Consider the following 22,455-nt stretch of genomic DNA (forward strand, 5'->3'; position numbering starts at 1 on the left):
AATAAAAAGAAAGGTGTTAACTTTAACATAGTAAATTTACATACAACAAAACAGGTATCAAGCAAAAATTATAGTTACAATATTGATATGTACTTTTATCACAATTAAGGAAAGCTATAACTATAACTGTTTATTTTTCAACTCCGTCAAAGACTTCAGAAGTTACCTAACTAAATAGGAAGTGCATTTAAGCAACTTCCAAAACTCTAGAATTGACAGAGACGTCTTGCTGTCTGTACAGCCACCCAAAGTTCTTCTGTAACTTTGGGGTACTCATCTTCAGCCTACTGACCAGCGGGAAATTTCAAAGACACTTTTGACTATATTGGAAGTTTGTCAGTAACTTTCTTCTGTGTCCTGCAGAATGTCTAGCAGACTCTTTCATGAAGCAGGAGCCCCAAAGGACTGTCTCACCTTCTTTAGGCAAATTCAGCAGTCATTTTTCTGTGGATTCTGAAAGTCCAGTTCATACAGGATAACATCAAGCAGTCAGGCAAATTAGTTTCTTGCCCAGATGTCTAACTGACTCTATAAGGAGCCTCTTCAATGCTATCATCCTCTTGAAGTAATTGGTGCTGCCAGGAGCAGATGTTCCTCATTGTCATGAAAAGTCCTAAGTTTTTAAAACATTTAAATACTATATTTTGTTACTCTTTTAAAGATTTTAAGAATACCTATCTAACTGAAATATATCTCTATATATCTAGAAAAGCTAACTAACATGACTATAAGCTTAATTATTATAGATGACTATCTATTAATCCATATTTCTTAATTATACATTATATTTTTAAATTAACTGAACAAACACAATACCTTAATCAAGAGAAGAAATATACATATAACAAAATTGACCTTAAATTTATATTAATAAACCAAGATCCATATCAATGCAAATATCTATAGCATATCCCTCATTAAATGTAAACAAACATTTATAAACAATATTTGGGGAATTTGGACATAGCTCTCTCCAAATTGCTTCCTACTTTTTGTTGGGCAAAGTAATTCTTGAGGTGTTTACAGAAATCTTTTGGGGAGATCTTGGTACATCAAGCCGCATTAGTTTGGAAGAAATCCACAGGTTTTCATCTTCTGTGGAAACAAAAGAACACCTTCTTTTCTAAAGCAACATATCCTTAGATCCGAATTTTGAAGTCAAGAAACCTTTAAAACATATATGCTGGTTTAGCTTAGCAGCCCATACTATGAAATCTCTCTCTGTACTTAGCTCTTTCACAGTCAAAAAATTTAAAGAAAACACAATAATATACATAATCCAGACCCTCTGTATTTTCCATCTTTATGTGACTTATTTTTCTTACTCTATTACTTTTTCTACAAGTTTAATATTTATTTTATTATCTTACTTCTTTAACCTATTACTCTCTGTACTCTTTTCTCTCTTTCTCTTTCTCTCCCAAACCTATGTACATTTATTCAACACAGTGACCTATTTAGAGGCCTTCTCATCTGAATCTGTCTTTATTGTGTATCTGTAATCATTTTCTGTCCAGAAGAATTTCTTAAAATGCTAAGTGACATTACTAGGACTAAAGCTGCTTTCCCTTTTGGCTCTGTCCATGTTGGAGGTCTGTTCATTGCCTCTGAGAGCCATTCTTTCCACCCCAGACCCAGGGTGGGGTCGCAGTAGGTCTGTGTTGCCATTAAGCAAACTGCACAAACCCCATTTAAATGTTCCATAGCTGGACCTCCTGAAAGAATCAGAGTTCATGCTGGCAGCATGGCCCAGGAAGCCAACATTTCAAAGCCTCCCAAAAGAGCTGTGCCATGCTGCCATCAAACAGAGCAAGAAACTGTTAAACTCTGGGTTTTATTTTTGTATGTGTCTAGAATTCCTTATTAAGCTTTCTCAGGTTTTACATGGATACAGTTGACCATGGTGGCACACTAATCTGTTGTAGAAAGCAACTTGTTCATTCCTGGTTGCCCAGACCATGAAATAATCACACAGAAACTATATTATTTGAATTGCTGCTTGGTCAATTACTTAAGCATATTGCTATCTAGCTCTTATATTTTTGATTAAGACATTTCTATTACTTTATATTTTACCACAAGGCTCATGGCCTACCAGCAATGTTATAGCTGGGAGCTTGTGTCTTTCTCCTTTGGTGACTCCATGGTGTCTCTGACTCCACTTTCTTTCTCCCAGCATTCAGTTTAGTTTTCCTGCCTATCTCTATTCTGTCCTATCACAGACCAAAGCAGCTTCTTTATTCATTAACCAATAAAAGCAATATATATAAAAAGAACTTCCCAAACCACACTTCTCTTGTATTTTCGCTAAGAAATAGTAACAAACTTTAAAAGTAATCAATATGGTATATCCACTTAAAACGAGGTATACAGGTCTAGAGTTAAACATGCATGAAGTCAACATAGTCAACATGCATGATCAACATTTGGTAGCTCATTCCTCTCTGATTCTTCTGAGTTAAGAAAATATACAATTTTTTGTATTCTGTATTTTTACATCTGTATGAACAAAATTTTTAATTTTCATAAAAATTATTTTACTACATCATTATTGTTGATAGGTAGAATATATGCCATTTTAATGTTATTTCCTGTTATGAATATTAGACATTATGATAGGGCTCAAAGTCTGTCTTTTGCACCATTATTTTGCAAGATGTAAAACTGATTCAGACTTTTCCTGATGATCAGGATCAGATGGTCTAAGTTATAATATGCCAATCAGAAGAAGAGAAAAATGTAACAATATACTTGTCACATCAGAAGAGAAAAGCAGATAAATATCCTCATGCCAAATTTCCAATGATAACTCCATTGCTTGGATATATATATATATATATATATATATATATATATATATATATATATATATATGTGTGTGTGTGTGTGTGTGTGTGTGTGTGTGTGTGTGGTTGCTATGATAATAATCACATATTGGAAAGATGCATTGAAATGACATACTACATCTATAAATATATAAAGATATTATGGAGTAGGAAAGGAAGTAAAAATTGTAATAGGAGGAGCAGGCTGCTTGTCATTCCAGCTGCCCGGCTAGCTTACACCCCAAGTGATCACACAGAAACTGTATTAATTAAAACACTGCCTTACCCATTAGCTCTAGTTTCTTATTGGCTAATTCTTACATCTTAATTTAACCCATTTCTTTTAATCTGTATATCACCATGTGGTTGTGGCTTACCGGGAATGATTCAGCATGTCTGACCTGGCAGCTCCATGGCGTCTCTCAGTCTGCCCTTCTTCCAAGCATTCAGTTCTGTCTTCTCCATGCCTACTTAAGTTCTGTGCTATTACCAGGCCCAAAGCAGTTTATTTATTCAACCAACGAAAGCAACAAATAAACAACAGAACTTTCTACACCAAGGAATTAATCAGCGGAGTAGATTTTGTCCTAGAAAATGTACTTTGAATTTGCACTTTGTTTCAAACCAATTTTATTACTGAATGTCATGGGTCCAATGATGTTCTTCAAAATTAACCAAGAATACAAGAGCTCTGCCTTAGAACATTATACCCAAAAAACCAAGAATGCTAGCAGCAGAGGGGAATCACAGGTACAGGCATGCCAAATTCTCGTGATTGCAGATCCCATTTATTAAAATAAGAGAATGAGGGCTTGGAAGAGAACTAACAGGATACAAGTGATATGAAGAGAAAATGGGTAGAACAGAGAGTGGGCTCAGACTGAAGAAGTGGGAGAGCTGATACAGAAGGAGGAGGACAGAGGGATGAATAACATCAAAATAACAACTGTGCTGCTGAAAAGTTCAAAACAAAGCAGGCTTTTTTTACTCTGCACTATAATGCCTTGCATAATTCTTCATTGTCTTAAGATTTGCTGCTTTTGTTTGTTTATTTATTTTGTTTTTTTGAGACCAGGTTTCATTGTTGCTTAAGTTTTACTGTTTTAATGATTATTTGTTTGTTTGTTTTTGCCAAAGACTTAAAAGTCTCAGAAGAAGAGAAAATAGATGGTGCAATTAGTGGTTAGCACAGTTAAATAAAAATTCAGAAGAATCTTTGGTGGTGGCATAGGACATCTTTGTAAAAATTCACAATTTTAAAAGTATTATTTTGGTATTTTTGTCTCTTCTTCCTCCTTCTCCTTCTATTTCAGACCTCCTATCTTCTCAGTTCATATAAGAGCATGACCAAGGCAAGAGGATGTCCCTGGAGCTGTGAGGGGCTGCTTACTCTGGCACTTGGGGCTTTTGAAGCTTCTCTGTACTTCAACAACACCTGCCTCTGAGAATCAAGTATCTGCAAACTCTAACAAATGTCCACAGAGCACAACATAAAACCACTTACTCAATGCTTCCAGAATTTGTTACGTTCACTTACAAAGTGTGACTCATGAGTCTTCAAATTGTGTTCTAACTTTTAAAAGGAGTGATGTACTTAAAGGCAAGATACTCATTTCCATTAACATGTAGAAGTATATTATAGTACGAATGTAAAACTACATTCTGTAGACTCTACTTGTCTACACTTTCCGGTTTCACAGTCCCAGTTATCTGTGGTTAACCTCAACCTCCAAACAATAAATGGGAAATTTCAGAAATAAGAATTGTAGGTGATAGTCTTCAAGTTGTTTCGCTGCATCCTCCTAAGGACGTGAATGCCCATTTTGCCAGCCTGGCACCCAGCTCTTCCTTTGTAGTAACTCTTATTTACTCCACAGTGGTCCTAAAGACGAGTAGTCATGCAGTAAAGGTATTGCCAGGGAGAAGAACCTATAGAGTAGAGCAACTCTGTGCTGTGCGACAGATCCATGGGGCAAACAAAGAATATCAGATCAATCACATACCTCACAATCGGCTGTTTTATCTACCTTCTACTCACTGGAATATATTAAACACTGTGGAAACATGAGCTAGTTTAAGTAAATGTAAACATAGTATGTAATTTCAAGAAAGGAAAATTAGTTTGAAATAATAAAAACACATATCTGAAATTCAGTGACCTGTCTTCATGTTAGTAGATTAGTTATAGAACTAAGAATTTAAGGAAAACTAAAGAACAGGCAAGTTACCTAGTAAAGTGCTGTAAATAAATTTTTACTGCAACTCTTAATAAATTTTTTCTTAAAAAGTAAGAAAAGGAAAAGAAAATCTTACTAAAAACAAAACCCATTTCAATAAGCACCAAAAACAAGACATATTTGTAATTTCTTTGTGGTCTCTCAGTTCTCTGGTTGGCTCCAAAACTTTCTTATGGCATTTTTCATCTCTGCATTCCTTAATGTGTAGACAATGGGGTTCAGCATGGGGGTGATTACTGTGTAGAACACAGACACAAGTTTGTCCACAGTGTAGGTAGAGGAAGGTCTCATGTAAATAAAAGAACCAGGCCCAAAGAACAAGATGACCACTGTAATGTGGGAGGCACAGGTGGAGAGGGCCTTGCGCCTCCCCTCAGCAGAATGGTTCCGCAAGTTGACAAGGATGGTGATATAGGAGGACACCAAGATAAGGAGAGAGATAATAGAGATTAAACCACTGTTGGCCATCACAATAACCCCCTCCATAAAGGTGTCAGTGCATGCAAGTTTAAATAATGGCTGGAGGTCACAGAAGTAGTGGTCAATTACATTGGGACCACAGAAGGGCAATGGAATGGTGATGAGGATCTGGATTGTGGAGTGAATGAGGCCCCCTAGCCAGGAGCCAGCTACCAGCATGTGACACACTTGATGACTCATGATGCTCATGTAATGAAGAGGTTTGCAGATGGCCACATAGCGATCATAGGCCATCACCACAAGCAGAATGACTTCAACAACTCCAAGGAAATGGGAGAAAAATATCTGAGCCAGACAGCCCTTCAGAGAGATGGTTTTAATCTTTACAAGTAAGTCAGTGATGAACTTAGGGACAATGGTAGAGGAGTAACAGATCTCCACCAGGGACAAGGAGCTGAGGAAGATGTACATGGGGGAACGCAGACTCTTACTGATGTTGACTGTCACAACAATGAGGCCATTGCCCAGTACTGTGGCCAGATACATGGGAAGGAACAGGACAAAGCATGCCTTCTGCACTTCTGGATCTTGAAAAAGGCCAGTGAAAATTAACTCAGTGACATTATTTTCATTGGCCATGGAGTTAGCTCAAGTGTGTTGGACATCAGATAGAATGAAGGCTAGAAAAAAGCCAAAATTTTAGCACTGATTAATTTTACTAAAAGCATTCTAGAAAGGACAGACTGTTTTACTATACACTTACTTACTACTCAATCTTTTATTTAGTCAGTATATTCTCATTCAAGTTTAAATATTAGTAACGTAATTGTTTTATTTCTTTTATTTTAGTTTCATTTAATTATTAACAGAGAGTAGAAATCCAGAAAAATGTTGATATACTCATAATCACATAGAAAATATAACTCAAAATAAGTCCTTCTAACTTTCAGCCCAGGGATCTTTTTAATTTATCACAAGGAATTTTGAATTTAAGATTTCAAGATATATTATAAGTAGATAGATGATAGATGCATATACAGAAACATAGATCATGTGTCTGTATTGTCTTCATTGCATTTAAGCAGACTTTCTTTTGAGTCATCTCTTTGATACTGTGCTGGTTTGAATTCTTTATATCCTTCTGTTTTCAGAGAAGTATGACATCTGAAGTATAGACTTGGTAATTAATAAAGAGTACACATTTGTTAGCTCATGATTCTACAAGTTGGGAAGTACAAAGCAAACTCAGACTCAATGTGTTTTGACATGGCAGACATTATATGATGAGACGGAGCAAACATGACAAGAAAAGCTCCCTTTGGCATGCAGTCTTCAAGCCTGCAGAGTGATGAATGCGCAGAATAAGCTGCGGTGATTCAATTACCAACCAGAGATCCAACTTCCAAAACCATGAACTCACCAGGAAACAAAGCTACACTTTTGCAAGAAATATTTTTCCTGTTCTTTCTGCCCTTTCCCAATATCTTCCATGATGTTTTCTCTCCTTAATTGTCTCAGTCCTCACTGTACTCAAAGCAGAATCATCTACATCTTCTTGCCTCAAGAAATATGTTTCTACAACAAATGTTCACATCTTTGAGAGTGTGGAACTAACTATATCTTCCACACTGTTCTACAACCATTTCCAACCAACTACCACCAAATCTACTGAGAGACGTTCATTCCAAAGAAACAGAGAAATTTCAAAATAGCTAAGTGGAATTAGGAGAGTGGGAACGATAGAGAGTGGATTCCATACAGAAGAGAGATGTTGAAAATAGGAAAGATCATGTTTCCAGACACAACAGTGACAATGTACATATGACCTCACAGAAACTCACAGAAACCTGCACAAATTCAAGACAGAGAAAATCCCAGCATGGAGAAGGAGTAGTGGATGAAAAATATCCCATCACAAACCAAAGAGCTATTTGCAACTGATACCCACTGGGAGAGAGAAAACTCAGTTTTCTCCCATAGAGTGACACTGTGTATATCAAGCACACTTCAAAGTTGGCCTGATGCCCAGAATTAATTAGGCAACACAAAACAGACTCTATATTGTGTGTGTGTGTGTGGGATTTTGTGGAATCCATGGTAGTTTTGGGTTAGGTGGGTTTGTTACTGTTGTTATTTGGTTGTTCAGTTGATTTTTGTTTTGTTTAGCTGATTTATTTTGGAAGAAAAAGAACTTAAAGTTGGATGGGTATGGAGAGTCAGAATCTGGGAGTAGTAGTAAGGGACTGGAAAAGAATATGTTTAAAGTATGCTATAGAGATGAATACTTTACATGAGTATGGATCTTAGTTTATTGATACAAATTTAAGGTCAATTTTGTTATATGTATATTCCTTCTCTTGTTTAAGGTATGATGTGTTTGTGAAGCTCATTTAAAAATGCAATGCATAATTAAAAATTATGAATTAATAGATAGTCATTTATAATAATAAAACTTTTAGTCATGTTAGTTAGGTTTTCTGGATTTATAGAGATATATTTCAGATGAATAGGTATTCTTTAAATCTTTCAAAGATCTAGGAATATTGCATTTAAAATGTTTTAAGAACTTAGGACGATTTATGACAGTAAGACATGTCTGCTTCTGGCAGCTCCAATTGCTTCAGAGAGGTTGATGAGCACTGTATGAAATGTATTAAATAAATAAATAAATAAATAAATAAATAAATAAATAAATATTCAAAAGCAATAAGAACAGATTATAGGACCAAAAATGCTGCTTTGAAAAGATTATCTATTTCTTCCAGTTGGGATGAAGCCTAGAAACAGTGGACCCTACACAGTTCTCCTCCTGTCCCTGACTAATGTCTCAAGTTTGAAACACTTATTCTAAAATTATGTGCAAGAAAAAAATATTCTTAAATCAGGTTTAAACAGAATGAAAATGGCTAGTAAATGGGTGTGTGTCTTTTCTTAATTCAGGAATTAACCTTGCCAAGGTTATTTGTAATATATATAAACTTCCATCTCTCTTATCATCTTTGTCAGCAATAAAGATGCTTTCTGCTGTCTCAAAGTTTTAGTTCTTGTTACTTCAACATTCATAAAGAGAGCTACCAGGAAAATTATAAATTCTTCTAACTTAATATTAATTATTCTCATAATCTAAGGTCCCTCAACAATTTACAACCTTATCCCCCTGAGCTTCTTCTTAGCCTTGCTCAAGTCAGAGTCCTCTCCTTAGCACACACACTCACACTGCTCATTCCCAACAAGGAACCTCACTTAGCCAGAATGCCCTCACTTGTCCCCTCCATCCCTAGCCATCTTGTAAGCCCATTCAAATACAGTTTATTTAATGAGATTTTTCTGAAAATGACACCACTACAAATGCGTCTTCACTTCTCTGAACACTGAATACATACTAAAATACACAAAGATTTCTCTGTTCCCACAAAACAAATGCTCATGCTTTCCAGAGTTCAAGGTTATTCCAGGATTGCTTTTACTGAATTTGTTCCCTTATCATCAGTTCCCAAATAGACATAACATAGCAGTTGCTAACACAAGGCATTCTCCCTTCCTTCTCTGCTCTGTAATCTTTCCCTCTACATTTCAATGAGTTTTCACCACTTTCTCATGCCTCCCTGTCCTTATGACATATTAACATTCATAACAACTAGCATGCTATTTTGTCATTGCAGTGTCCATGTTACAGCTTCCAATAAAATGTATATATTATATTAATCAAAATTATTTTTACTCTTTTTATTAAATCTTTATTTATTCGTATCATAGTGAATATGACCAGCTAGTATCTCCTTTTCAATTGTGTGTGTGTGTGTGTGTGTGCGTGTGTTTCTGAAAGTATGTATGCACACTGAAAGCATTCAAGGGCCCTGCAAAGGTCAGAACAGAGCATCAGATCCCCTGCAACTGGAGTTACAAGTAGTTGTAAGCCCCTATGTGGGTGCTAAGAAGTGAACCTAGGTCCTCTGCAAGAGTAGTAAGTGCTCTTAACTGCTGAGTCATCTTTCCAGCCCCAACAGTCAGCATTTCAAAAGCACTTATTATATGCCACACTTTTAGTATCTAACCACAGCTTCAGGATTTTTTTTAATATTTTAAATTACATTTCTTGATTTATTGACATATGTTGTAATCAGAGGACAACTTACAGAAGTGTGGCTGTGGTGCTCAGATGACAACTTACAGAAGTCAGTTCTCTCCTTTCACCACCCTCCAGGATCTATGTGGGGAAAATAGAACTAAGGTCATGATACTTGAAAACAAGTATCTTTATCCACTGTGCCATCTTGTAGCTCTTAATATCACATACTTTAAAAGTATATGTGTTGATTCATCCCATTTGTGATAAGAAACTTGTGAGCTGCCTCTGATTGTTATCATCTTTTGCATATGAAGAAATATGAACACATAAAAGTGAATTAATTTGTATTTATCACTTCTGAATAATTACACAGCACCAGAGTCAGGAATTTTAAAAAGCCAGTTAACCACAGCACCTGTGCATTTTCCCAAAATTATACATCGTTAATAGCTACAGAGGACAAACATAATACAAACAGATGAGTTCAGTTCCGTGAGAAGTCTGTAAGAAGTCACAAGTGTCACAAGAATATTTATTTACCTATAAAAGCAATGCCTCTTCTTTAAGGTGCAAACATCATTTCTGATCCACCAAAGAAATACAAATATCTATACATATGATTTTAATTTAATACACAATTTGAGGCATCACTCAGAGGCAGGAAGAAAATTGTATATCGTCCTGTGTTCCCAGGCTCAATTCCCCCAACAGGAAGACATCTGACATCTGATAACCTCTTTAAACACAACCTGCTCCCATTCAGCTCTGTCTTTTCTATGTTTAGTCCTCTCTCTCTCTCTCTCTCTCTCTCTCTCTCTTTCTGTCTCTCTTCCTTCTTCCCTCTCAATCTCTGTCTTCAACCCCCATCCATTAGCAATTGAGAAATTCCTCCTCTTTCCCCACAATGAACGACTCACCAAGGAGCATGGAAACCAGGAGGACAAGTCTATAAAGTCACACACCAGCAGATGGACATGTAGTTTATACAGACAGGGTATAGAAAAATATGAGTTACCTGATACCTATTGCAGTCTATAGACTCTGCTTCTTACTTCAAGTCACTTTACCTACCTTCGACTCAGAAGAGCTGGTGTGCTCCTTGCTCCCAGGTAGAGCAGGATTTAGACCGCACGGACTTCAAATAAATTGTCTCTAATTCATCACAAAAATTCTCCTCTCCCATGGAATATGCTATGTCTCAAGGAAAGGCTGTGTTCTGGGGAAAAAAACTAGATAGGGAAAGAATATCAGATTCCTCCTTACAGATTCTGTTTTCTTTTATAAGTGAAGTCCCTTGACTAATATCATCACTGAGCAGATTTCCCACTGAAAACCCAAACCAAGTCACACTCAGCAAAACTACACTAGGAGCGTTTCCCTAAACAATTTAGAGAATAATTTATAATAATCTTATTTTAACTTCTGAATGTATATAAAAAAGGAAAAGTTTGAGAAAGATGAATTGATTACCTAAAACCACACTCTGTTCTTTATTTGGTATATCACAGAAAACAATGCTCTCTCCAAATCATTTGGCTTTGGGGATATGAGGTGGAAATGTTTCTGCAGTTCAAGGGTTGGATTTGTCCCCTATGGAGTATTTAGAAAATAAGGTGATGACTAAGACAGCTTACAAAGGAAAGGAAATATATAGACTTACAACTTTAGAATAAAAATAAAAATTCACGAGAATAGGAAATTCATGGGTAATAAAATCCTGCTTTGATGCTTCAATCTTGTCTGTCCACACAATGTCCAAAGGTTGTGATTAAATGGTCAGATACTTGGACTATTTATGATAAATGAAGCCACATACATAATCAAGAGACCAACTTCCCTGTGGAATTTCTTTTACCTGTAGGAAAACTTAGCAAAATAAACAATGACTTAGGGAAAGTTTCTAAATATTTTGCAAACATTTTAATGTCACATCAATATTGATTTACACCCAACAAAAGAAGGTACATAAAAAAGTAAAGTTGATATAGTTTCTTGCCTAAAGTTTCTGATTGATATATCAGAATTTTTAAAAAAGAAGAGAAAGTCCTTGGGCACTAGGTTTTGATCAGCTACTGAATAAGTATCCAACTGAGGACAGGTTATCCTGTTACAACTTTTATATAAAACTATAGTGTTGATTGACATTATTATCTTTTCATGTTCTCATTCTCGCATTTGCATATTTGCGTATAATATACATTTATAAAACTACTTGGCCCCCCTATACTTCTGCCTCTCTATCTGTGAATGATAGTCATCAATAACCACTGAATATGTCAAGAATTGGACTCTGAACGAAAACATTCATCAACTCGTCCATTCAATAAATAATCCAGCAAAATCTCTAGCTATATGTAGTCCTTCTGCTTAGCAGGTGATCATGAGATCGGAAATCGCACAGGCTATAAATAACTTCTTAGTTGGACAGTGAGAGAGCAAGACAAGCTGACTAGGCATGGCCTGTGGCTGCTGCAAATGCTCCTTCTCTCCAGCCACCCCGACATTTTGTGTGGGAATTTGGGAGTGATTAGAAAGGATATGTGAGGATGAGATAAAGAGCTGGTTAATGAAACCTGAGGTTAGAGGCAGTTAGACCCACAACCATCATGGTACTGGAATAGAAGTCTTGCCTCTAACACTGAGGAATCTACAAGTTTGAAGAAAACACACATATGTTACCAACTTTCATAGTCATATGGTGTGTACCTATGTAGGTTTAAGTTAAAATTAAATTTTAAAAATTCTAGGTTTTAGTGACATTATACATAATTTAAATGCCCAGTACCCATGTGTCTTTGACTATCATGATCATGTATTATCACAGACACACAATGCTTTCATTCACATATGAATTTGTCCATGCCTTGCCCTGAAGCCACAAATTCCTCTTGTATATGATCTCAGAGCCCAAAAGATACTTGGTGAAAACACAGCCTACTCTGGTATGCCACACACTTGAGAAAAGCTGGATGAATGAATGCAAATCAGTGCAATCCATTACAACTCATAAGCCAAAAGGGACCAATTGTAGATATACTCAGAACTTTTTACAATGGGGAGAGATATTGGGGCATTGAAGAGATTATGAGAGATATAATTGTGTAGATTATTATAGACTCTTTTAATCCCACCTCACTGAAAAAAAATCAGTGGCCATTAGAAGAAATAGCTGTGGCATGGTCACTCACAATAATGGGAAAGAGATGTGAATTTAAGAAAGTATGATCCTGTCCTTAATTCTTCAGGTTAAAACAGTAATCATTTCTCAACAAAAAATGCTAATTTTGAAATAATAATAGCCATAATATGATTTGTATACAACGCATGCAAGTACTAAAATAAACTTTACCCAATATTACAAAATATTACCATGTCTCAAAAGAAAATACAAGCATGTTTCTAAATATTCTTTGAATTTGTACTTGCTTTGAGCCTTCAAATTTCTCAAATCCATGAGTAACTATGCATTACCCAGGAAATATGCAGCCAAACAAATTCAGCATGTTCAGTGAGACAACCAGACCTCCGTCCTTGGAGTATTTGTTTGTTAAGAGGAGTACAGAAGTAAAAGAAATATGCTCTTCTTATTACTCTTTTATTTTTACTATGCACCAAACAGCAAAATCTACATCAACAACAGACTAAGTTTTAAAATCCATTCACTCTGCCTCTGAGTTCTTTTTGTCCCACAACTTCTTTATGGCATTTTTCACCTCTGCATTTCTAAGGGTGTAGATGATGGGGTTCAGCATGGGGGTGATTACTGTGTAGAACACAGCCACAAGCTTGTCTTCAGTAAATGTAGAGGAAGGTCTCAGATAAAGAAAGATAGCAGGCCCAAAGAACAAGATGACCACTGTAATGTGGGAGGCACAGGTGGAGAGGGCCTTGTGCCTCCCCTCAGCAGAATGGTTCCGCAAGTTGACAAGGATGGTGATATAGGAGGACACCAAGATAAGGAGAGAGATAATAGAGATTAAACCACTATTGGCCATCACAATAACCCCCTCCATAAAGGTGTCAGTGCAGGCAAGTTTAAATAATGGCTGGAGGTCACAGAAGTAGTGGTCAATCACATTGGGACCACAAAAGGGCAATGGAATGGTGATGAGGATCTGGATTGTGGAGTGAATGAGACCCCCCAGCCAGGAGCCAGCTACCAGCATGTGACACACTTGATGACTCATGATGTTCATGTAATGAAGAGGTTTGCAGATGGCCACATAGCGATCATAGGCCATCACCACAAGCAGAAGAATCTCAGCAACCCCCAAAAGATGGAAGAAGAATATCTGAGCCAGGCAGCCCTTCAGAGAGATGGTTTTAATCTTTACAAGTAAGTCAGTGATGAACTTAGGAACAACAGTAGAGGAGTAACAGATCTCCACCAGGGACAAGGAGCTGAGGAAGATGTACATGGGGGAACGCAGACTCTTACTGATGTTGACTGTCACAACAATGAGGCCATTGCCCAGCACTGTGGCCAGATACACGGGAAGGAACAGCACAAAGCACACCTTCTGCACCTCTGGATCCTGGAAAAGGCCAGTGATGATCAGTTCAGTCACGTTATTTGTCTTAGCCATGGCTTCAGTTCAGATGTGCTGGATGTCATAAAATTCTGTTGAAAAAAACAATTTAATACAAATTCATGACATGTATAGTATGATAGATAATATAAAACTATTTACAATATGCATATCTTTTATTTAGTCAATAAATACTAGCTATGTGTATATTCAAAGTATAACATTTTATATTATTTTAATTTGTTTACTTTGTAACTAAAAAAATAATATTCAGAAAAACTTCTTTGACCATACTAGCAGAAGAAGTAGAGAATTCTAGGGCTCAGAACCATTCTATCAGCTTTCACTCTGGGATCCTTGTCATTTACAGTGCAGTTGGTATTTGGAGAGTCATTAGAGTTAGGAGCCTATTTAGTGGTCTAACCTTCAGAGCAGTAAGCTCCTCTTACCTGTGAAGAAATCAAATTCCCATTTAGTTATGGGATGATTCTACTTGGTGATTCTAAAACAGTAACTCACAGAATCCAAAAACCTAAAAGAACTTTTAAAATAATTAATTTTATGCTATATTTTTCATTGGATAAAATTACTAACTTAATTAGGTCTGCCACCCCTAAATTCATCTGGTGCAGCCACTCTGTAAAAGTGAGCCTTTGTAGGTCTAAGAGGAAAATGAGGTTGTCCAACACACAATGGCTAAGAAACTCTGTATCTTATTTCTAGTCACTTTACCTTGCCGTAGATCAGAAGGGCTGCTGTGTTCTTTATCTTCAACAAGGAGTAAGATCACAGATTTTAAGTAAACTCAAATTGTCTCCAACCCAATAGGGAGTGTGTCCCTGCTTAAATACAACATGAGTCAAGTAGAAGTTTGGTTTTGGGAAAATTCGGCTGGGAAGGAACAAGAAATAGTTTATGAGTCCTGGTCCTTGAGCAAACAAGGTCCCTTAAATATCACCACCCAACAGATTCCTCATTGAACACCCAGTGAACCAAGTACCAGTCATCCTCAGCTTAACTATGTTAGAATAATGTGAAGTTGATTTAAAGGGATATCTCCTAAATTTTCTGCTTATAGATGAAATGACAAAGGCTGAGAGAGGAGAACTGGCTTCCAAAAACCACCTTCAAATGATTTTTCCATGCACTAAATCAAGAACAGTAACTTCAATATCATTGAAATTTCTGACTTTACTGGGTGGTTGTTGTCATTGCAATTCAAGGGATTCACTTTCTCTCCAAGAAAAAAAAAATCATCACTAGTCTTAGTACCTATTAGAAAGCAACGTAACTCTTATCTAAAACTAATCACAAAATAAAGAGGAAACTCAGAAAGCTACATGAAGTTGAACATTTGAATGTAAATATTAATTGCAGGCATAAGAAGCAGCAAAGAGAGAAATCGTATTTTTTTTTCTTTTGAGAAGAAAATCTACCCACTCATTCTTTATCCAAAGGTGTGACTGCAGACCGAGGTCCTTGAATTCTTTATAATAAACTAGCTCACAGGCTATAATCATGAAACAAATGTTCCCCATGGAATTTCTTTTCTCCAGAGGGAAACTTTGTGACTAAACTGGAACAAAAAGAAAAGATTTAAAATTAATCTCAAGGACTTCAGTGACTTTTACATGAAGCTCTTTCTCTTTACAATTAGGAAGGCAAAGACAAAAGATGAAAATCAGGCATGTTGGACACATTTTCCTCAGATTTGTCTACTGAAAATAAATTTGTGAGATAGTAGATAGGAGAGACAGGACTGGAAGCCAGGACCTGATCACTAACACGTGTGTAGAAGTAAATTAACTATTTGCTTATAACCATCCCATTTTCACCTCCCACTTCTCATTTTTCCATTTCTACTACTATATAAATTAACAGTTAGGCTAGATGGACTCCACTGAGTCTTCTAATTCTCATATTTATGTGCCATGTTTATATTTTAAAAAATCACTTCAAAAAGATCACCTCAGTTGCCATAAACCTCATTGCTCCCTCGATGATGATAGTGGTCATGATCATGAAAGATGGGGACAACTTCCTCTGGAGAAAGTACCAATAACCCTTTCACTAATTGATTCACTTACTCAACAAATACTGCTGAGTACTACAAAGCACCAAGAACTAATTTAAGGACTGGGCTTAAGAGGCACAAAATTAAACTCTCTGGACATGTGAGATTTAAAATTTCTCTATTTCTCTGCGGAGTTTCCTCCCTCGTTCTCTCTTTGCTGCCAGACCTCCGCCATCATGGGTCGCATGCACGCTCCCGGGAAGGGCCTGTCCCAGTCGGTGCTGCCCTACCGCCGTAGCGTCCCCACGTGGCTGAAGCTGATGTCTGACGATGTGAAGGAACAGATTTACAAACTGGCCAAGAAAGGCCTCCCTCCCTCCCAAATAGGTGTGATCCTGAGGGACTCTCACGGTGTGGCCCAGGTCCGTTTTGTAACTGGTAATAAAATCTTGAGAATCCTTAAATCCAAAGGTCTTGCCCCTGATCTCCCTGAGGATCTCTACCATTTGATTAAAAAGGCAGTCGCTGTCCGAAAGCATCTTGAGAGGAACAGAAAGGATAAGGATGCTAAATTCCGCCTGATTCTGATAGAGAGCTGGCTCGTTACTATAAAACCAAGCGGGTCCTCCCACCCAGCTGGAAATATGAGTCATCCACAGCCTCTGCTTTAGTGGCATAAATTCCCTTGTGTACACGAGCAATAAAATCACTTTGAATAAAAAAATAAAATAAAATAAAATGAAGGTTATAGGGGGGAGGGTGATCAAAAAAGAGCAATAAAAGCAAATACAAGTAATGACTTTTATAACATGTAAGTCAAGGATTTACAAGAACCATAAAATGTATCTTTGTCATGCTCTTCTGTCCTTTATTATTGTGTTCATATATATATATGTATATAATATATATATATATAATATGTACTGTTATATATAAAACAGTGTGTAATAAGCCTGAAGCTATAACATATCTAAGATTTTCCCCCCAATATAGCAGTCATAAGGTCAGGTGATAAAATAACACGAACACTGTCTTTATGAGTTTGCTCTATGTCGTGTTAGTATTTTTACCTAAACTAAGTATACCTTGTGCTTAGTAAGAAAAGAAAAAGTTCCATAATCCTTCTAAAACACAAAAACAACAGAGTAAAATAATTAACAAAAAGTTCACGTGAAACCCAGAAAGTAAGTAGTCCTATTTTAGTTATGGTATCTATTGCTGTGAAGAGACATCATGACCCCAGCAACTCTTAGGAAGGAAAACATTTAATTAGGACACTTGCTTACAGTTCAGCCTTTCAGTCCACTATCATTATGAGGGGATATGGTAGTGTGCAAGCAGATGTGCTGGAGAGATAGCTGAGAATTCTATATCTTGCAGGCAACAGGAAATAGTCTCCAGGTCACACTGAGGGAAGTTTGAAAAAAAGAGACCTCAAAGCCTGCCCCCCACAGTGACACATTTCCTCCAACAAGGCCACAACTACTTCAACAAAGCCACACATCCTAATAGAACCCCTCCCTCTGGGAGTCACTTTGTTTCAAACTGCCACAAGTCCTGTGAAGAAAAGTAAAACTTGCCAGGTGGTGGTACATATCTTTAACCCCAGCACTCAGGAGGCAGAGGCAGGTGGATCTCTGTGAGTTCAAGGCCAGCCTGGTCTACAAGAGCTTGTTCCAGGACAGGTTCCAAAGCTACAGAGAAACCCGATCTCAAAAGAGAAAAGTAAAACTCAAACTCTTAGCTATGAGATCGTAAAGATTAAAAAAAAAAGTTGCACATTCCCAGTATGCAATGACACAAAGAAAATAAAGGAACAAGAAGATAGCAAACAAGGATTGAACCAAAGCATGACCCAAAACCTAAAAGGTCAAACATTAATTCTTGTCACTATGTCTGGCATCGTATACATGTAGTATTATTGTCTAGGCTCCAAAGGGCATGGATAGCATCACATCTATGGTCTTGGCATTCGCAGTCCGCATGGCCTTTTGCTTAGGCTGCCTCCACTCATTGCCTGTGGCTCTCCTTGTCACCTCTAATATGCTAGAGTCTCCACTGCAGCTTGGGCTGCATCTGCACAGATTCATATATTGCCTAACTCCCCAGGCCTATCTTTAGAATGTCAGTGGAGACTTATAACTCTTCCATTCTGCATTCCTGAAAATCCAGTATCTTGTAGAAAATTTCTAAGCCTGTTTACAGCTCAGGCAGTATAGGGCTTCTTTGGACTGTCTGCATAACTCTTTCTGTGAACACATGGACAAACTTCTATTCAATACAACTAGAGAATCAACAGTAGAGCATAGAAATGAATCCATCCAAGTCTAACTTGGCAGATCAATGAGTTGCTTGAGAATAATTTCAAGAACATGGGTGATTCTCAGTTAGTTGCATCACTGAAAAGTTCATATCCGCATGACTGACAACTCACAAAAGCTGCATCCCTGCTTGCCTGCCCAGATTGCAGGCAGTCCCACAAAGAGAATCTGTCTTCCCTGATATTGTGTTTGGCTTATATATGCTTAAAGAGGGGCCCCTTGATTGATATAACTTCTCTGTGCTTTCTAAATCTTACCAACCTCTGCCAGTGGCCCTGTCAGTGAAACAGCAGGTGACAATTGAAGTTCAAGGTGTCAGTTCACCAAGAGGAAATTCTCTGATGTCAATCTCAGACACACAGGGCCCCAAGACCACAGACCGCAGAATGTCTTTTGCTTCTGATGTGCCTTTACATGTTTTCTGCTGCTATCTTTCTCTGGTATCTAGCATGGTATGAATGGGTGTGGGGAGATCATCACTACCTGTAATGTCACATGTTTATCTCATAGTTTATCAATTTACTGGGTATCTTACTTGTAGATTGTTAGGAAGATGATTCCTCCCTAAGCTGTACTATGCCTAGCTGATAATAATAATAATGACGGTTTTTTACAGAGTTCTGATGTCTAAAAATAAATACAAGGAAATGTTAAACAGCTAGGGCCTATGAGTTTACCTAAGGAGCTGCATTAGATTACAGTTCAAGTTAATGATTACAAAAAATAATTTGAGTTCCTGCAGCCAGGCAGACTCAAATTCCTTTAATTTTAATGCTGAAAGACACAGTCACAGGTATGTATGCAGCATTAGCTGAAACAAAGCTTTAAAAATAACTTCAACTTAGATCAGATGCTTCGATAATTGCTTTAAGACGAAAAAAAAAACTAGAAAAGCAATCTAAAGTTCACTAGGCACATAACTGAGTTATAGATTCATTGGGTTAGGGTAAAAAATACAAAGCAGCCCAATTATTACTGAGGAACCAAGGTTCCTCCATTTTGTCCTCCACCTCCATCTTGTGTCTTGTGTAAGCTGTTTTCCATAAAACATTCCAGTCCTCAAAAATGTCTAGGGGCAAGAGTAACAGTAGCCACCTGGAAAGCACAGATAACTGTAGAATGTCCCCACCTGAAGGCCAGCCAATAAGAAAACTTGACAATCAACAGGTGAGGGTGAGGTTCGAAAACAAAAATTTGTGATAAGTCACTGGGCATGGCCTAATAAGGATTGAACCAATCACCCCAAACCCTGCTAATGTCACTTTCCTGGTTTTTGCCTTTAAATAAAAGGATGGGGTACCTCCTCCCACTGCTGTACTGACAAGATCCAGGCCCACCTGCAATTACAATAATAAACCTTGCTTTTGCATTTTGGTGAGTTGATCTCCTTGGTGGTCTTTTGGGGTCCCCAGGAACTGTGCACAACAATTGCTAGCTGACACACTTTCCTTGCTAGGGTTGGTTGATTATTAAAGGTGATGACTAATTCCTTGTATCCATTTCTCCCCTCAATATCCTGATATAAGAAACTATTGATAAATGGATATGTACCCTAAAGATTTAAAGTACAGCTAATTGTTTTTATGTATAAAAGTTTAGGTTTGTGATTCTTTTATATTTCTTTTCAGATTACCCTTCAAGATAAATAATAAAATGACTGAGTCTTTCTTTGTAACCATAATATTCAGTCTTCCAATAAAAGAGTTGGCTGATAAAAATGCTCTCTGCTTGCTCATGTTTTGTTCATCTGTAACAAGTTACTTAGATATAAATGTGTGTGGGTTGTTGGGGTGACTTTGCTTTTACTCATGTAAGAGAGATGAAAAACATGTTTTTAGCTGTACTCATTATAATCACTCACTTGAAAAATAGAATGCAACTACGCTGCAATTTTTATATTGCCTGAAAGATTTTGTTGGAGTATATAAGCTGTAAAAGAAGTATACAGTAGAAGAATAGAAAATGAAAAAAGGAAATAATCAAGAAAAAGTACGAATGTCCTTTTTCCTAATTCCCTCAGATATAAAAGTCTTAGTACACACCGACATTGTGGATTCCTTTTAAGCCCTGTGCTGCTGGAGGCTGCCCCCTCTCCCCTGCCCTGAGAGTGATAAGTCTCCCTGATTCTTGCAGGAGGGAATGGTTTGACATGGAGGAAATAGCTACACAACAGACCACAGGTGCAAAAGTTTCCAACTAAAGGAACGAAGTTGGAAAAGGCAACTAAACCTGTGAAAACAGTTCTTTGGAGACCCAAGGTGAGTGGAGTACCACAGGCGCACCAGTGGCTTCCAATAAGTTCACAGTTTTATATACTTCAGTTAGTGATCAGTAGAGTCTGGGTAATTCCTGAGAGACCTTCAGTGTGGTTTTCCTGTTTTTTTTTCAGTATTTCACTTCCTTTTCATGGTGTTAATTTTTTTAAACCATGACTTTCTTAGTCACAACTTTTCTGACCAAACTGCATCTTTTCAACTCTTCTTTCCAATTCTCACATGAATCTTCTAAAAGCAATTTGCAATAATAATTGTGCTAGGCTATGTGCTGGACTGCTTTAACAGTTCCTCTTCCAGATCAGGGAAGTCATCACCTTTAAACTTTACCCTGCACCGAATTCATGGCACAGATTTCTTGTTCACAAATTCACCACCAAAATGTAAGACAAATGGTTTCTACTCCAATTCCCAGTAGAATACTAGTTCTCATTAAAACCTCATGAGTGCAGCCTTTAGGCATTTTTATTGCCATTCTGGTCTTCTGCAATCCCACTGGAATCACTAAAGATTTGGTTACAACATCCTATGACTTCTTTTGCTTACATCTCCAAACTCTTCCAAATTCCTGCCACAAGCTAGCCCCAAAGGCTGAATGTAGGCAAACATTTTTTCCTGCCCCCCCAGTTCCCAAATAATATACATGGACACTTAATATAAATTATAAATGCTTAGCCAATAGCTCAGGCTTATTACTAACTAGCTCCTACAACTTAACCCATTTCTGTTAATCTATGTATTGCCATGTCTTGTAAGGAAGCCACGTGTTTGTTTCTGGCTGCTTATCCCCAAAATAACCACACAGAAACTGTATTATTTAAATCATTGCTTGTCCATTAGCTAGAGCTTATTGGCTAACTCTTACATCTTAATTTAACCCATCTCTATTAATCTGTGCATCATCACGACTTCGTGGCCTACCAGAAAAATTTCAGCATGTCTGTCTCCAGTGGTGGCTTCATGGCTTCTCTTCTCTCTGCCCTTCTTTCTCCCAGCATTCAGTTTAGTTTTCCCCACCTAACTAAGTTCTACCCTACCACAGGTTCAAGACAGTTTCTTTATTAACCAATGATATTCACAATATACAGAGGGGAATCCCACATTAACCATTTGCCCCATGGCTTTACCTGTCCCCTAGCATGTCTTATTTGCCCTGTTTCCTGACTTTTGATAGATTTATATACTGTATCAGCAACGTCTCAAACAAGACAGAAAATATTTGTATCATTCCAGGCCCTTCTTATGACTTCTTCAGTATCTCTGAACACAACCAGTACCCACTGATCTAATTTTAAGTTTTGTTTTGTGTTGTTTGGTTTTTGTTTCTGTTTCTATTTTTGGTTTTGGTTTTCAAGACATGGTTTCTCTGTGTGACTCTGGCTGGCCTGTAATTTGCTCTGTAGACTAAGCTTGTCTTGAATTTAAAGATTCATCTGCTTCTGCCTCCCAGTATTAAGATGAAGCCCAACTTCACTGTTCTAATTTCTATCATCGGGAGTTCCTATAAATGGAAGCTTAAACATGCACTCTTCTGTATTAGTTATTCTGCTATGAATTACAATAATTAGAAGTTGCATGTACAATTTATAGTTATGTAGTGAGTGTGTGTGTATGTATCCATCTGTAAGGATGGCTGCACATGTATGTATATGTACATGTGGAGAAGCCTGAAATCAAATTCAGGTATTTCTAAATCACTTATCCACTTGATCTTTTTATTTCAACAAAGCCTCTCACTGAACCCAGAGCTCATCAGTTCAGCTAGGC

The 22,455-nt window shown here is 37.2% G+C and overlaps 2 protein-coding genes and 1 pseudogene across 2 annotated transcripts; 1 reads left to right on the top strand and 2 right to left on the bottom strand.

Annotated features, from left to right (window-relative positions):
• Positions 1-5,203: 5,203 nt before the first annotated feature.
• On the bottom strand, positions 5,204-6,121 carry LOC125400865 (olfactory receptor 4B13). Its single transcript, XM_048434994.3, has one exon. The coding sequence runs from the start codon at positions 6,119-6,121 to the stop codon at positions 5,204-5,206; it is 918 nt and encodes a 305-aa protein (XP_048290951.3).
• Positions 6,122-13,210: 7,089 nt separating this feature from the next.
• On the bottom strand, positions 13,211-14,137 carry LOC125400864 (olfactory receptor 4B1). The gene has a single exon (XM_048434993.3). The coding sequence runs from the start codon at positions 14,135-14,137 to the stop codon at positions 13,211-13,213; it is 927 nt and encodes a 308-aa protein (XP_048290950.1).
• A 2,149-nt stretch (positions 14,138-16,286) lies between these two features.
• Positions 16,287-16,810, top strand: LOC125400866 (small ribosomal subunit protein uS15 pseudogene; annotated as a pseudogene).
• The last annotated feature ends 5,645 nt before the right edge of the window (positions 16,811-22,455 follow it).

The sequence above is a fragment of the Myodes glareolus genome, chromosome 26 (assembly GCF_982192425.1).
Source record: "Myodes glareolus chromosome 26, mMyoGla1.1, whole genome shotgun sequence".
Taxonomy (NCBI): domain Eukaryota; kingdom Metazoa; phylum Chordata; class Mammalia; order Rodentia; family Cricetidae; genus Myodes; species Myodes glareolus.

Bases quoted from the DNA above. Each gene is read 5' to 3' on its own strand.
- LOC125400865 (XM_048434994.3), bottom strand. From the start codon at position 6,121: ATGGCCAATGAAAATAATGTCACTGAGTTAATTTTCACTGGCCTTTTT.
- LOC125400864 (XM_048434993.3), bottom strand. From the start codon at position 14,137: ATGGCTAAGACAAATAACGTGACTGAACTGATCATCACTGGCCTTTTC.